This window comes from Olea europaea, chromosome 7 (genome assembly GCF_002742605.1).
Source record: "Olea europaea var. sylvestris chromosome 7, O_europaea_v1, whole genome shotgun sequence".
In the NCBI taxonomy this organism is placed as follows: domain Eukaryota; kingdom Viridiplantae; phylum Streptophyta; class Magnoliopsida; order Lamiales; family Oleaceae; genus Olea; species Olea europaea.
This window is the reverse complement of record NC_036243.1, coordinates 20,164,821-20,180,776: the sequence shown is the minus strand read 5'-3', so window position 1 is coordinate 20,180,776 and position 15,956 is coordinate 20,164,821. Positions and strand designations below refer to the sequence as shown.

Here is a 15,956-nt window from a genome sequence, read left to right as displayed (position 1 = left end):
AATATGAATAAATTCATTTATAATAACTCTAGATTCATGTAATTCAAGATTCATCAAGTGAAAATTCATTGAATCTAGGTTAATGTGAATGTAATTAATTAAGAATTAATAACACAAATTTCTTAAATGGCAATAATTATGTAGTATTTATTACATATCAATAAATGAAAAGTAAGGTAATATTGAAGTAATTGAATTGTAGAGGGGTTAAAATCGTTCAAAAAATGATTCTACTTTGATGTGATATTTAATATTATATATATATAATTAAAATATAAAATAATAATAATAATAAACAAAAAATAAAGAGAAAAAGTTGGTTTTTAAATTCACTTAGGGTCCGTTTGATTGCAAAGGTGGAAAAGACAAACAAATTCCATGTAAGTTAGAAACGAAAAAACCACAAAAACTATATGAATTCGATTTCCATGGAATTGGCCAAAACCATGCTTTAAGTGTTTGTACTTTAGAATTCAAACTCCATTTTCACTTTCATATCAAATAGTTAAAGTAAAAAATTCTCGAATGTGACATTTTCCATGGAATTTGTTTCAATCAAACGGACTCTTAGTTTTAGTTTCAGATAGTTAAAAATAATAATAAATAAATAAAATACATTGGAACAAGTTTCTTAGCATTCATAATTGACTTAACCTCGCCACACATCTCTAAACTAATCACGTGGCACATAATGAATCTAAAGGATCTTAACCCATCTCATGATGCACTCTCACACCAAATTACTAATCAAGTTACTAATCTCTCCATTGACTTGATGTCGATGAAATCTGATCTAGCTGAGCTTAAAATTCTCATCCAAAACCTCATTGAACATAATGGGCTGGAACTCGGTAAACGTCCTATGGATGATTTATTCGATTCCTCCACAGTTGGTCAAAACATCCACGAACCACTCCCCGCACCCCAGATGGCATATTACCTTAGCCACACAATCTTGGCCCTACACCACTACATATTCTCTATCTGGACCTCCGTGATCCAGTTGTCAATAAGGCTCCTCACCTGACCTCCCACCCCTGCACCCACATCGACGGTATGATCAACATAGGACATTGGTGATGACATCACTAGGACAGTTAAAGTCGACACCCCTAAATTTGATAGTCGCAAGACCCTGAAACCTTTCTTGACTGGCGCGATGCCATTGAAGAATATTTCGATTGGTACCAAATGCCTTATTACCATCGTATTCACTTCGCCAAAATGAAACTTATCAAATCTGTTACACGCTATTGGCAGACTGTGACACAATCCCTCAACCGCTTGGGCCAGCTTATTACTACGTGGGGGGGAATGAAACTCAAACTCATTGAGAAGTACGTTCCATCTTACCATAGATCTCAACTCTTAGAACATCTTAAGAATAGGCAAAACTCATCAACTGTGTCGAACTACAGAACTCGCTTTGACGAATTATTGTACCTTTCAAGCCTTCCTAAGCCCGAGGATGTCACGATCACTAGGTTTCTTAACGATTTACGACCGAACCTCAAACATCATGTCCTTGTTCTCAACCCTGACTCGTTGGAAGATGCTTTTCACAAGGCACTCAAACACGAGCGACCTCGTTCTGCCTATTCGCGGCATGGCCCTCCTACTTTATCTGACCCCCATCTCTCTAGACCCCCTCCAATCGGTGCTCCTACTAGTGGTCCTACGTCAACCCAGGCCTGCTCGATTGCTGGTTCTTCCTCCACTCCTTGCGACACTTCTAAGGGTCAACCTACTTTTCTGGCCACCTTGCGGGGTCCTACATCTCTAACTGTATGTCATCACTGTCATGCTAAAGGTCACGTTGTCTCTCAATGTCCCAATTGTACTCTCGCCCTTGCAAAGGATCCTCTTCCTCCAACCCCAAAAAATGAGCGTTTCATGGTCGATCCTATTGACTATTATGACGAGGATCTTAACCAATTTAAGTGTTATGAGAGGATGCGACCGTTGTCTCTGTTATGAGATGTATCATTTCCACTCTTATTGATTTCGACTCGTGGAAGCGAACTATTTTCCATACATTCATCCCATGCAACTCTCGTTCATGCATGTTAGTTATTTGGTAGCACCATGAATATTGTATCCAAGTCTGGCATGGCCAAGTTTGGCTTCAAAATTGAACCACATCATCGACCATTTAAGGTGGCGTGGGTTGCTCGAACCTCTTTACCAGTCATCGCTATCTTGTACCCCTTAAGTTGGGTCCTTTTTTGGGAGGATATTTACTGTAATGTCTTACCTATGGACGTTGCTCATATCCTTTTGGGTCGCCTTTGGCTTTAGACCATGATGTTAAGCATTTCAGGAGTGACAATAGGTATGAATTTCTCTATGACAAAAAACTATTCGTCTTTCACCAGCCAAACCCCCGGACCCTCCAAAGAAAGCAACTCCCATCTCCACACCCAAGGGTGTTGCAGACGGCCGTATTCAATTGTTCTCTCTTAGAGATTTTGAACGTAAAGGTCAAGATACCAAGCTTATGTTTGCCTTGGTTGCTAAAGCATGTTTTCAACCGTCTCTTGATTCTCACATCGACATTCCACCTGAGGTGTCTCCTTTGCTGTTGACCTACTTAATAAGTTGCCTTCTATGCGGGATATTCAACACGCTATCGATCTGGTACCTGGCTCCCAGTTGCCAAATCAACCCTATTATAGAATGAACCTTGTTGAGCGAGTTGAACTCAATAGGCAAATTGAAGCTTTACTCAATAAAAGCTTCATTCGCCCTAACCTTAGCCCTAGTGCAGTTTCACTTTCACTTACCCCTAAGAAGGATAAGCTCCTAGCATATGTGTTGATAGTCGTGTCATCAACAAAATCACCATTAAGTATCGATTTCCTATTCTACAACTTGAGGATATATTGGATGAGTTGGCGGGATCTTTGTGGTTCTCCAAGACTGACCTACAAAGTGGTTATCATCAAATAAGGATTAAACCAAGAGATGAATGGAAGACAACATTTAAGACCTAAGATGGCTTGTATGAATGGTTGGTTATGCCTTTCAGGTTGTCTAATGCATCTAGCACTTTCATGCGGGTCATGACTCATGTCTTATGTATTTTTATTGGGAAGTTTCTTCTCATCTATTTTGATGACATTTTGATTTATAGCCGATCGCAAAAAGCTCACTCAAATCACCTTCGTCAGGTCTTCCTTACTCTTCGTTCCATGCAATTATATTCTAACCTAAAAAAGTGTTCATTCCTCTAGTCCCAAGTCCTGTTCTTAGGATTCATCATTTCCGCCCAAGGTATTTTTCCCGACCCAGCTAAAATCTCTGTTATTCAGGATTGGCCTGCCCCTTCCACATTAACTGAGATCCGTAGCTTTCATGGGCTAGAATCTTTCTATAGGAGATTCATTAAAGGTTTTAGCTACCTCACTGCTCCCATCACTGAGTGTGAAAAAAGGGAATTTTCATTGGACCCCTTCAGCCCAAAAGAGCCTTCTTAACTGTCAAGAAAAAGTTGATTGAAGCTCCCATTTTATGCCACCCGGATCTTTCTAAGGTTTTTGAGGTTGCATGTGATGCTTCCGTATAGGTGTGTCTTAAGAATGTCACCCCATCACCTATTTTAGCGAAAAGTTAAATCAATCTAGACAAAAGTATTTTACCTATGACGAGGAGTTTTATGCCATTGTCCAATCTCTCCATCATTGGCGATTTTACTTATTGCCTCAGGAATTTGTTCTATACTTTGACCATCAGGCTCTTCGCTTCAACTCCCAATGCCATTTGAGTGAGCGATATGTTAAGTCGGTTAAATTTCTTCACGAATGCACTTTTGTTCTCCATCATCGAGCAGGTGAAGAAATAAAGCAGCTAATACTCTTAGTCGTATCACTACGGCGCTTCATTCGATAAGCACAACTATGGTAGGATTTGAGCGCTTGAAGGATGATTATCCTAGTTGTCCTTACTTTGGTACCAGCTTTCAAGACTTCTTAGACAACCTTCTTGGCGACCATGTTTCTTTCTTGCTTAAAGATGGTTATCTTTTCAAAGGTACCAAGTTATGTATCTCCCGTACTTCACTTCATGACTTCCTGATCTGAGAACTGCATGCAGGGTCTTATTGGTCATTTTGGTCGGAATGAAACAATCGCCTTAACTAAGGACCGGTTTTATTGGCCATCCCTTAAGAGAGACGTTGCTTGCATTGTGTCTCAGTATCGTACATGTCAATTGGATAAGGCACAACATCAAAATATTGGGATGTATACTCCTCTTCCTGTTCCTCATACTCCTCTTCCTGTTCCTCATGACCTTAGTATGGACTTCGTTCTCGATTTAGCTAAAACAGCTCGAGGTCATGTCTCCATTTTTGTGGTGGTCGATACGTTTTCTAAGATGGCACACCATTTCCATGTTCTAAGTCCTCTAATGCGTCCCATATTGCCAAGTTGTTCTTCAAAGAAATTGTCCGTCTCCATGGACTTTAGGTCAGTATTGTGTTGAATCGTGATGTCAAGTTTGTTAGTTATTTTTGGAAGACATTGTGGAAACTCTTTGGGATGGCGCTTAAGTTCTCTTCTGCATTTCACCCCCAAATCGATGGTCAAACTGAAGTTGTAAACTGTAGTTTAGGTAACCTCCTTCATTGCTTGGTTGGGGATAAACCAGGAAATTGGGATCTCGTGTTGCCCACTGCTGAGTTTGCTTACAATAATTCTGCTAATAGATCTATTGGTCAGTCCCTTCGAGGTTATTCAGGGTTTCTCTCCACACTAGCCTCCTGATCTACTTTCTTTGCCTCCTGATTTTCGTCCTGCTACCTCTGCTCAAACTTTTGTTGATCATATTCGTGACTTGCACGATGAGATTAAACGTAAAATTTCTTTAAGCAATGATCAGCGTAAACTATCAGCTGATTTCCACCGTAAGCATAAAGAATTTAACGTGGGTGATTATGTCACGGTACGACTTGCACCTGGACGATTCCTTGACCATACCACGAAGAAACTTTGTGCTAGATCACTAGGACCTTTTCCTATCATTAAACGACTTGAAACTAATGCATATCTACTTAAACTACCAACACACTTAAATATTAGTCATGTTCTCAATATAGCAGATTTATATCCTTATCAAGGCACATTCGAGCCTCCGATACTATCATCTAACATTTCTGCGAGACAGTCTTCTCGGTTGCCCACTCGAGCTCCTGTTACCACGTTTTCTCTGCAGGACGTCATTGATGAGGTACTTGATGATCAATTTGTTACTTCGCAGAATGACGGTTTTAGTAGGTTTGTTGTGCGTTGAAAGGAGCATCCGCCTAGTGATGCTTCTTAGATTGATGAAGCTGAGTTTCGTCAACTGGATGCTAAACTTTTAGATGTCTATCTAGATTATACCTCGCCGGAGTCGAGTTCTTTTCAACCAGGGAGAAATGATGTAAATTGGAAAGTATATTCTAGGCGTAAACGGAATCAAATCAATTAAAGATCAAATTTTCATTATTGCATTTTATTGTTTTGGTAGAATAATGAATTTGTCTCCTTTTAAAAATGGAAATTCTAGTTTTCCCCTTTCATTGTAAGTTTCCTTTTTATTGCTAGCTGAAACCTATAAATTGAGGTTCTTAGATTGTAATAGAGACACTTGAATATTGAAATAAATCTACAATATTTCCCTCACTTCTCTCTTCCTACTTCCCTCCCCTTTATTGTGTTTTGTTCATTGCAATCGGCATTAGGATCACTATTATCTGTTTCCAAAAGAAACAATTTCTATAAGTTCGTTGCTTTGAAATGAGTTAATTCATGTTCCAAATCTATTTCTCAATCTGTTTTTAGTCGGTTAACTGTCTAAAGATCTAAAATATTCCGTATATTTTTTTGCCTCTTAATGTTTTTTTAAGGATCAAGCCTTGGTGAGAAGGATTGGCTTAGCTAAAGAAAGGGTTGGATTTTACTATTAAAAAACAAATAATTTGAGTACTGCAAGGAGTTACACTAGTAGCGACCAAAAAAAAAAAAAAAAATTAAAAAAAGCCCAAAAGTCCAGTGCGGGCATCTGCGTGCACTGGACATGCTTGGGCTCCGCCCCTGCTACTAATAGACAAAAAGTAGATTACATTTGTGAACAAGCATGTAAGTTGAGGCAATAAATTTCATGTAGTTAAGGCAATAAATTTCGCTATTATATTTTCAAAATTTACAAAATGGTACTTGTTTGGGAAATATTACTTACATTGCATATATTAAGAAACTATAAACAATATAGGACACCTCATGGCACAACAACATGGCGTTTTACACATGCACAAAGCCTATTGGACGTGCATGAAGTGGTTGGGACAGGTACATGAAGTGTGTCAGACACATGTACAAAGCTTGCCATACATCGAGATGGCAATGGATGGAGCTAGCATATACCCACGAGCTCGGTTCGTCATCTTGGTGAGTCAAGCTGAAGCTCATTCAAGCATGAACGAGCTTGAGTTTTGCTCATGATCAAGGGCCGAGCTCGGCCCACAACGCATGAGCTCACAAGCCAAGACCAGTCGAGCCCACGAGCTCGAGTTTTTCTTCTTCTTCTTCTTTTTTAATTTTTACTTTTTGTTCACATTTTTTACTAGCCCAAGAGCCACTCGCCGAATGAGCTCCTTGCTCGGCTCGGGCTCGTCCCAAAATGAACCCGACCCGTCCATGGACCGAGTTTCGACGAGCTACTCAGCCCTTTTGCCACCTCTAGTCATACATGTATCTAAGACGTTTTGGGAACATGCCCCACTGCCCCTTCCCCTCCTCCCCCCGGTGCATATATTAAAAACTTTAGAAAAGGACTCCAAGTTCTAAACAAAGAGTAACTTTTGCACCACTGAACTGAAAAATGTTGTGTAAGTTTCGTAAGAACAAGAAAAAATGGCCATGAGAACAATAAAATTCTCAATAGTTAGAAGCAACATTAACCATGGAAGATGAACAGCCACAGAAAATGGATATCAGTGCATGGATAAACCTGTTAGATGCCATAACGATGAAAATCCTCTCCTGACTGGCAGCTAAATCAGTGTTTCAATCCATTTTAGTAAATAAGTCCTGGCTTTATCCCATTGAATTAGAACAAAACTTTGAATCCAATTTTATGTCTACAAAGCAACCATTTCGTCTGCTTGTTTTTTTGTCAAGATTTATCCAGCATACACTACACCAGTAGAAGAGATAAGATGTCCATAATAAACATAATAGCCACTTGATTAGACACTCTGGTGCTTCTAAAATGTCGATAGATTTATAATTATGCACTGCTTTAATCAATTTGGTGAATTCAATATTTTTTAACCTACTTATAGTCAAACGTAAGATTTAGTGAAAAGATAATTAGTAGTGAACTTTTGGAACATTAGTTAGCAGCACATGAAGCTCCTTCATTTCAATGTGAACTCCTATCCCTCCATGACCTCACTTAGATTCTCTACAGGATACAAAATTTCAAGGAACCAATTAAACTAAACCCACCACAACTGCAACCTTCTGATGCACACAAGCCAGCATTACACAATGGTGAAAGATCACATTTATGATGATAACCGGTAAACAAAATTGCATGGTAAATTCAAGCCATTAAGATTAGGTTGAGATTTTCTTTTTAACAACGATTGTAGGTAGTTCATGCATCAGTTTTGCCAACCATCTCTAGGATAAAATGGCCATTAACAAAAAATTGCAATGAAAAGTGGATGGCTAAAAAATACGAGGAAAATCGTTTGCAATTTTAGCACTGTACATATCTTATTTCAACACGTAAAATGTCTTCTACCTATCTCATTATGAAGAGCTAATACTCTTTTTACACCTTCTCATAAAAGCCTAGGGCCAAAGAAAACAACTCAATCGATGTCTCAGCTTTAAAAATGAATAGTTAGCATGTTTTTTATGTGATATACACAAAAGAAGGTAATCAGGTAATATTCAAACTCATAAACTCATACAACATCACTTTGAAATAAATTCTGCACATTCTACAGAAACTGATTCTAAGTCTCATGCAGAAGCCCTCAACGTATGGGAAACACAGAAACAGAAAACAAACACAATAAAAAGAAAAGAAATTTTTTCCAATAAATACAAAGCATACCTTGACAAAAGTTTTACTGCAATACAATCATATGCTTCCTGAAATTCAAGTCAAGAGCACTTAAAATGTGCCAGAATAGATAAAGAAAAGTACATATGAAAGTTCTGTAAATTAGATAGTATTTACCCCCAACAATGTGTATATATTCAGAATATTAGCACCAACAAGGAAAGGATTTACTCGCCAATTAGCATCATAAGTAGATTCCAAATAATAATCGGGCAGTCCATCATTTACATAAGGCACGCCAGCGATCCTTCCTTCAATGTACACCTGCAATTGCAACATCGTTCAGTTAGAACCAAATTAATTTTCTTCGGACTTCCAAAACACTTGGTGCAATGGAAACATTCCATTCACAGCATTTATAAGAATGTTAAACCATAGCTAATGCGGAAAATTCTTCTCACTAAGATTTTGGCATATCATACACTACATCTCGAATTGTAAAACATCCTATTCTACCATTCCTTGTTTTATGTCTCTACTTAACTGCTGCAGTCGTGAAAAGCCCTAATTTCAGGTCTTGCACAAGTACTCCGCATTGAGGATGAGAATTTTGGATTACAACTAGCCCTACCAGTAAGATTATACTCACTAAAAGTGAGATAATCGTCCTACCTAAATAGTTAATGCTATTTCATCATTGAAGTATATCCATAAATTAATTACTTCTCACGCTACAATAACTACAACAACAAAATATTTTCATTAAAGGATCGTGTGCATGAAATTTGACTTGCTACCTGCTTTCAGAATAAAAGCAATTTTCTAGAATTCAAAGTTTTGGTCATTAATTCCAAATCTTCAACTTGATTAAGATGCAAATGAAAGTGTAGCCACGGAGAACATTCTGCTGGGATAAAAACCATTCAATAGCTCAAACTTTATTATTTCCAAAAATGTAAATGAGAACAGACATCTAAAAGTAAGAATATGTGTCCAATACAAATTTGAAAGGATTCCTGAAGATAATCACATAAAGATAGCAAAGAAAAAAAATTAGGAACAAAGTATAAAAGAGGCAACACAACTAAACCAAACTACACCTTAATATTTAAAGCAGAAAATTGAAGGATTGAAGGTTGATATATGTGGAAAAATATACATGTGCTGTAATATAGGAGATTATACAGCTATTATACTTCCTGATTTTAGGGAATTAGTTTTGATTTGTCTCCTAAGATTATGAGATTTCCTGATTTTACTTTTTCCCAGTTTAGTTTGATTCTTTCCTAGTTTAGCCTCTGCAGTTGTAAATATATACAAATGTAAACAGTCCTAATTGATATAACAATTGAATAGACATATTTTGTCATGGTATGAGAGATTTAGACTCTCTCTAGGAATTCTGTTGATTTTTTTTTTTTTTCTGGTTCTCATTCCAGAATTTTGTGAGTTCCTTTCTTCTCTTGTTTCTCTCTCTTTGATCATTACCAGTGACTCTTCTTTCCACTCAAAAAAGGGTTCTCTGCTGTTCCTCTGTTCCTTTTTGAGCCATGTCTAAAATCCCCGAAGTCAGCCACACATTTGAACTTCAAGCAACCGAGACCCAGGCCATCGAGAAAGACTACTCTACTATTGGGGAACTACCCAATATTCAGCTAGTGTACAAACTAAATGGGAGAAATTATTTGAAGTGGTCTCAACTGGTGTGGACACACTTGAAAGGCAGAGGCAAATTGAGTCATTTGCTCGGTACTGGTCCTAAGAAGAGAGATCCTACATATGATGCGTGGGACGAAGAAGACTCAATGGTGATGTCCTGGCTTTGGAACTCTATGTCCCCAGAAATCAATGACACCTGCATGTTCCTTAATACCGCCAAGGAAATTTGGGAGGCTATCAACCAAAAGTATTTGAAGGTTCGCGACGATGCACAAGTCTATGAGATCAAGACTAAGATTGCTGCCAATAAACATGGAAATTGGACAATTACTGAGTATTCTAATCTCTTGCAATGTCTTTGGCAAGAGATGGATCATTATCAATGCATCCAGATGAAATGTAGTGAAGATGCAGCCACGCTTAAGAGGTTTGTTGAAAAGGACAGGATTTATGATTTTTTGGCTGGGCTTAATATTGAGTTTGATGCAGTACGGGTTCAAGTCCTTGGCAAGGAAGATCTGCCATCTCTTAATGAGACAATTTCAATAATCCGTGCTGAAGGAGAGGAGTTACAATTGAGAATATTTCTGTTGAAAACTCAGCGCTGGTCTCAAAAAGAAGTGAAAAGAGTACTGTGCTAGATCAGCCTTCCACTGAAGAAAAAATCAGCCAAGTCAGTCAAAGTCAAATCCTTTTAACAGAGACAATTTATGGTGCACCTACTGCAAAAATTTTCGCCACACCAGAGAGCGACGTTGGAAACCTCACGGCAGGCCACAAGTCCCAAAAAGGAATGGACCAAGGAGAATTGGACAAGGAACAGGACATGGTCAAGCTCATATTGCCGGAGTGCAGTCCACAGAAGATAGCAACATTTCAGAGATACCATTTGAATTCAATAGGAATGAGATTGAGAAATTGAAGAACTTTCTTGGGTCAGTGGAGAAGCAATCATCTTCGGCAGGTACTTGTAATCTAGCATTTTAAGGTATATCATCTTCTTCTCAAGCTCTTAATGCTTTGGATAATGTTAGCCCTAACACATGGGTCATTGACTCAGGAGCCACATACCATATGACTTTTTCCTCCACAAAATTTATCTCACACCCCCTACCCTAGAATAAGATCACCATGGCTGATGGTTCAGTCACTACTGTTGCTAGTCATGAAGATATTTTTATTAATGATTCACTTATACTGAAAAATGTCCTTCATGTCCCAAAATTGTTTACCAAACTTGTATCTATCCAAAAACTAACCAAAGATACTAATTGCAGTGTGATTTTTTATCCCTCTCATTGTGTATTTCAGGAATAGGTACGAGGAAGATGATTGGACATGCTAAGGAGAAAGATGGTCTCTACCATCTAGAAAAACCAAGTGAACAACATAAAATCCTTACTGAGTCATCTAAATCCAATAAAGACAAGATCTAGCTTCATCACCGTTGTCTTGGTCATCCATCATTTAATGTTCTAAAAATGTTGTTTCCTTCATTGTTCAATAAAATTGCTGTCGAAAGCTTTCAATGTGGTGTGTGCGAACTCGCAAAGCACAAACATTCTGTTTTTCCAATAAGCAATAAAAGAACATCTATTCCATTCTCTCTTATTCATAGCAACATTTGGGAGCCTTCTATTGTACCCAACATTTTTTAGGCTCGTTGGTTGTTTCGTTTACTGAGGATTGCACTCATATGACGTGGATTTTTCTGTTAAAAAAAATCAGATGTGAGTCTTGTGTTTCAAAAATTTTCAATATGGTCAAGATACAATTTGGCGTGGGAATTAAACGTCTAAGATCTGACAATGCCAAAGATTATTTTAATCAAACCCTCCATTCTTTCAACAACATGGCATTATTCATGAGTCATCTTGTATTAGCACTCCCCAACAAAATGGAATGGCCAAACGAAAAAATGGTCATCTTTTAGCAGTTACTTGAGTCCTTCTTTTCCAAAAAACAAGTTCTAAAAAATTATTTAGGAGAAGCAGTGTTAACTGCAGCTCACCTCGTAAATAGACCTCCTACTTGATTTTCAAAGTCCTGCACAAGTCTTTGTGCAAAGTTCTATCCCAATTTCAATGTCACTAACAATCTAGTTCCCAAAATATTTGGCTATGTTGCATTTGTTCATGTCCATTCTCAACATAGGGACAAGCTCAATCCAAGGGGTCTCAAATGTGTCTTTGTTGGCTACTCGTCTACTCAAAAAGGGTATAAGTGATATCATCCTCCCACACGAAAATTTCATGCATCTGTCGATGTCACTTTCGTTGAGGATGATCAATACTTTCGCGATCCTTATCTTCTGGAAGAGATATCATTCATGGAAGATAAGGATAAAGATTCTTTCCTTCTGGAGTTGTTTGTGTCCAAGCCATTCCAATCTGTTCCTGTTGAATCCAAGTCCTCACCTATTCCTGTCCAATCTGAGTCCGTCCCTACAGTCCCTTCTGTTTCAGCAGAAAATGATTTGCCTTCCACACTTGTAGCACAAAAAACAAACCATACTCATCTTAAGGTTTATTCAAGAAAGAAAGGGTCACTCACTGATCCTGTACAAGTACAATCATTTGATCCAAACCCAGTGATTGTTGAGGTAAGTACTCCAACCACTTCTTCGAATTTTAATGTTCCAGATACCCAAAAAGAAAATGACTATGACATCCCTATCGCTCTTAGGAAAGGAACTAGGACTCGTGCCCAACATCCTTTAAACCTTTTCATGTCCTACAAAAAGTTATCCCATAATCATAGAGTCTCTCTCACTAACCTTAACAGTATTGTCATTCCCAAAACACTATCTGAGGCATTAGGAGATGAGAATTGGAGGAATGCTATGAAAGTGGAGATGGAGGCTCTAGAAAGAAACAAGACATCAGATTTGGTGAAATTGTCGAAAAGAAAAAAAACCAGTTGGGTGTAGATGGGTCCTTAATATGAAATATAAGTCTGATGGCTCATTAGAGAGATACAAGGCGAGATTGGTTGCCAAAGCCTGTACTCAGACCTACGACATAGATTATCTCGAAACATTTGCTCCAGTTGCGAAGATGAACACGATAAGGGTATTAATGTCATTGGCGGCCAACTTTGGAAGGAGATTGCAACAATTTGATATAAAAAATGCCTTCTTATATGACGATCTTGAAGAAGAAATCTATATGGAAGTTCCTCTAGGAATTGGCCCTACAAATGAAGAACAAGTAGTATGTAGACTGAAAAAGGTGTTGTATGGACTCAAACAATCTCCAAGAGCTTGGTTTGGAAGGTTTTATCAAAGTTGAGTCGAGTCTTAGGTTCAAATAGAGTCAAGGTGATCAAATATTGTTTGTGAGACATTCAGCTTCGAGGGTAATTACTGCATTATTGGTTTATGTGGATGACATAATAGTGACTAGAGACGATATGAAAGAAATTGTAAAACTAAAGAGATGTTTAGCGAAAGAATTTGGGATCAAAGAGCTTGGTGAACTCAAATATTTTCTTGGCATAGAAGTGGCCCATTCTCGACAAGGGGTTTTTATATGTCAACAGAAGTATGTGATTGATCTTTTGAAGGATAGTGGTAATCTGGGGTGTAAGCCAGTTGACACACACATAGAATTCAACCATAAGTTGAGTGATATCCCAAAAGATGCTGTAGTTGATAGAGGTAATTATCAAAGGCTCGTCAAGAAATTAATTTATTTATGTCACACTAGACCAAATATAGCATACGTAGTTAGTATGGTAAGCCAGTTTATGCATAATCCAAAAGAGACTCATCTTAAGGTAGTGAATAGAATTCTATAGTACTTGAAGGGTGTACCTGGTAAGGGAATTTTGTTTAGACGAGGAGAAGGATTGAGTCTTGAAGCCTATGCTAATGCTGATTATGCAGGATCGATTGATGATAGAAGATCAACCTCTGGTTATTGTACATTCTTGGAAGGAAATCTTGTTACATGGAGAAGTAAAAAAAAGAACATGGTTGTAAGATCTAGTCAGAAGCAGAATTCAAGTTAATGGCACTTGGAATTTGTGAGCTCCTATGGTTGAAGATAATTTTGGAAGGTGTGAAATTAAGTGGGAAGGTCCAATGAGATTGTATTTTGACAATAAGTCAGCTATCAATATTGCACATAACCCAGTACAACATGATCACACGTAGCATATAGAAGTTGATAGACATTTTATAAAGGAGAAACTTGATAGTGGCATGATTTGCACTCCATTTGTCTCCACAAAGAATCAGATTACAGATATACTCACAGAAGGGGTGCCCAGTACAGTTCTTCATAATTTAGTTGACAAGCTTGGAACAGATAACATCCATTCATCAGCTTGAGGAGTGTGGAAAAATATACATGTGTTGTAATATAGGAGATTCTACAGCTATTATACTTCCTGATTTTAGAGAATTAGTTTTGATTTGTCTCCTAAGATTAGGAGATTTCCTTATTTTACTCTTTCCCAGTTTAGTTTGATTCTTTCCTAGTTTAGCCTTTGCAGTTGTATGTGTGTGTGTGTGTATATATATATGTATATATATATATACACACACACACACACACACACACACACACACACACACATGTAAACAGTCCTAATTGATATAACAATTGAATTGACATATTTTGTCAATACAATGAAACTCTCAATTCAACACCTACAAAAGTATGCTTGTACATCTGAAGTACATTTCGCTTTATACTAGGTAAGTGAATGTTCACTCTAGTGCCTTATAATCAACATTTTCACATTCAAACTTCCAATTTTCTACTTCAAAGAAATTCATACGTTAATGCCAGACCCATCCTTGAAAGAAATGAAAACAATAAAGAAATGCTGTGACACACGAATTAACATGGTTTGACAGAGAACTTTAGTCTTCAGTGCTCCTTCCGGCATAAAGGCTACAAATATGGCTGCAACATAGGCAATTAAAGAAGGGAATTGGTTATAAGGTCTATTGAATAAGTTAAAGTTACGAAATTACACTTTTGGTCACCAAACATTCAAAAAAATTTCAGTTGAGTCACTCAGCTTCAATACCTTCTGATCAGGTAAGCTCAACTTTCATTTAGTGGCAACTTCTGTAACTCCATGTTGGTTGGTAACAAAAATTGGCGAATGCATCCCATGTGTCAATGTGTAAAAATCTTTCAACATTATCATGAGAGAGAGAGAGAAAAAAAAAAAAGAAATTCTATATACTACACAACTATTCTGCAAATAATTACACATTGCATCAACATAAATTGGCCCATTTTGACAAGTAGTATGGTCATTAGGCAGGAAAGGAAATATTGAAACTATAAAAGAAAACCTGGATGGCAGAGTAAATAGTTGGGGTATCCTCGTTCCAAGTATTTGTGGTACCTGTAAACCAAAAAAGCAAGAGCACAAGTTCAAACATATAAACATCTAATAAATGTTCTGATATATCGGTGCTCATGTGTGTGTGTATATAGCAAATGTTGCGGCTCATTTACTAATGCATATTTTGCAACACATAATATGGCATATTTGCTTAATAAATTATAATATTAAAGAGAAGCTTACGGTTTACTAAGAATTATTTTTTACCAATATCATTCAAAGATATAACTCTTCTCAGAGATTTAATTTATGTAGATGATCTTACACACCATGAGAATTCATTTACTGTGTGTGAAAATAAAGAAATAAATTGTGCAAAACAATAATGTACCAAGAATCACACATAATTGGTGCCTTTGACTAGCCGCCATCAATTGTAGACCTTCTTCCGTGATTTTTCCTCCGCTCACCTCAAACAAGCGCTGTTCACCAAATTAAACATGTACAAATAAATGCAAAAGAAAATATATATTATTCATCAGATACAATATACATATATTTTAACGCATATTTTGCTTCACCTGGCGGAAATTGAAGTATGATGGGGGGTTATTGACAAGCTCTGAAATGTTCACTTCAAACAGTGTATATTATTCATCAGACACAATATACATATATTTTCATACATATTTTGCTTCACCTGGCGAAAATTGAAGTATGATGACGGGTTATTAATAAGCTCTGAGATGTTCACTTCAAACAGTGCATAATGTTCCTCGGACAGTATTATCCTGGGACAACATTTTCAAACATGAGATATAGAATACCAAGTATGATGACGGGTTATTAATAAGCTCAGAGATGTTCACTTCAAACAGTGCATAATGTTCCTCGGACAGTATTATCCTGGGACAACATTTTCAAACATGAGA

General features: G+C 37.4%; 1 protein-coding gene across 7 annotated transcripts in view; it reads right to left on the bottom strand.

Annotated features, from left to right (window-relative positions):
* The window catches only part of LOC111397350, a 30,042-nt gene that overhangs the window by 12,585 nt on the left and 1,501 nt on the right, over positions 1–15,956 (bottom strand). For 5 of the 7 annotated variants that reach the window (XR_002703220.1, XR_002703221.1, XM_023024222.1 and 2 more), the window contains 5 exons: positions 15,725–15,815; positions 15,416–15,506; positions 15,032–15,084; positions 8,236–8,382; positions 8,110–8,147 (listed from right to left, as the gene is read on the bottom strand). Coding sequence is in view for 5 of the 7 variants with exons in the window: in XM_023024222.1 (XP_022879990.1) it covers positions 8,110–8,147; positions 8,236–8,382; positions 15,032–15,084; positions 15,416–15,506; positions 15,725–15,815 (420 nt within the window). In the remaining 2 variants the exon portion in view is untranslated. Of the gene's footprint in view, positions 1–8,109; positions 8,148–8,235; positions 8,383–15,031; positions 15,085–15,415; positions 15,507–15,724; positions 15,816–15,887; positions 15,931–15,956 lie in introns of all 7 variants that reach the window. The other 2 variants (XM_023024223.1, XM_023024224.1) reach the window with 2 other exon arrangements.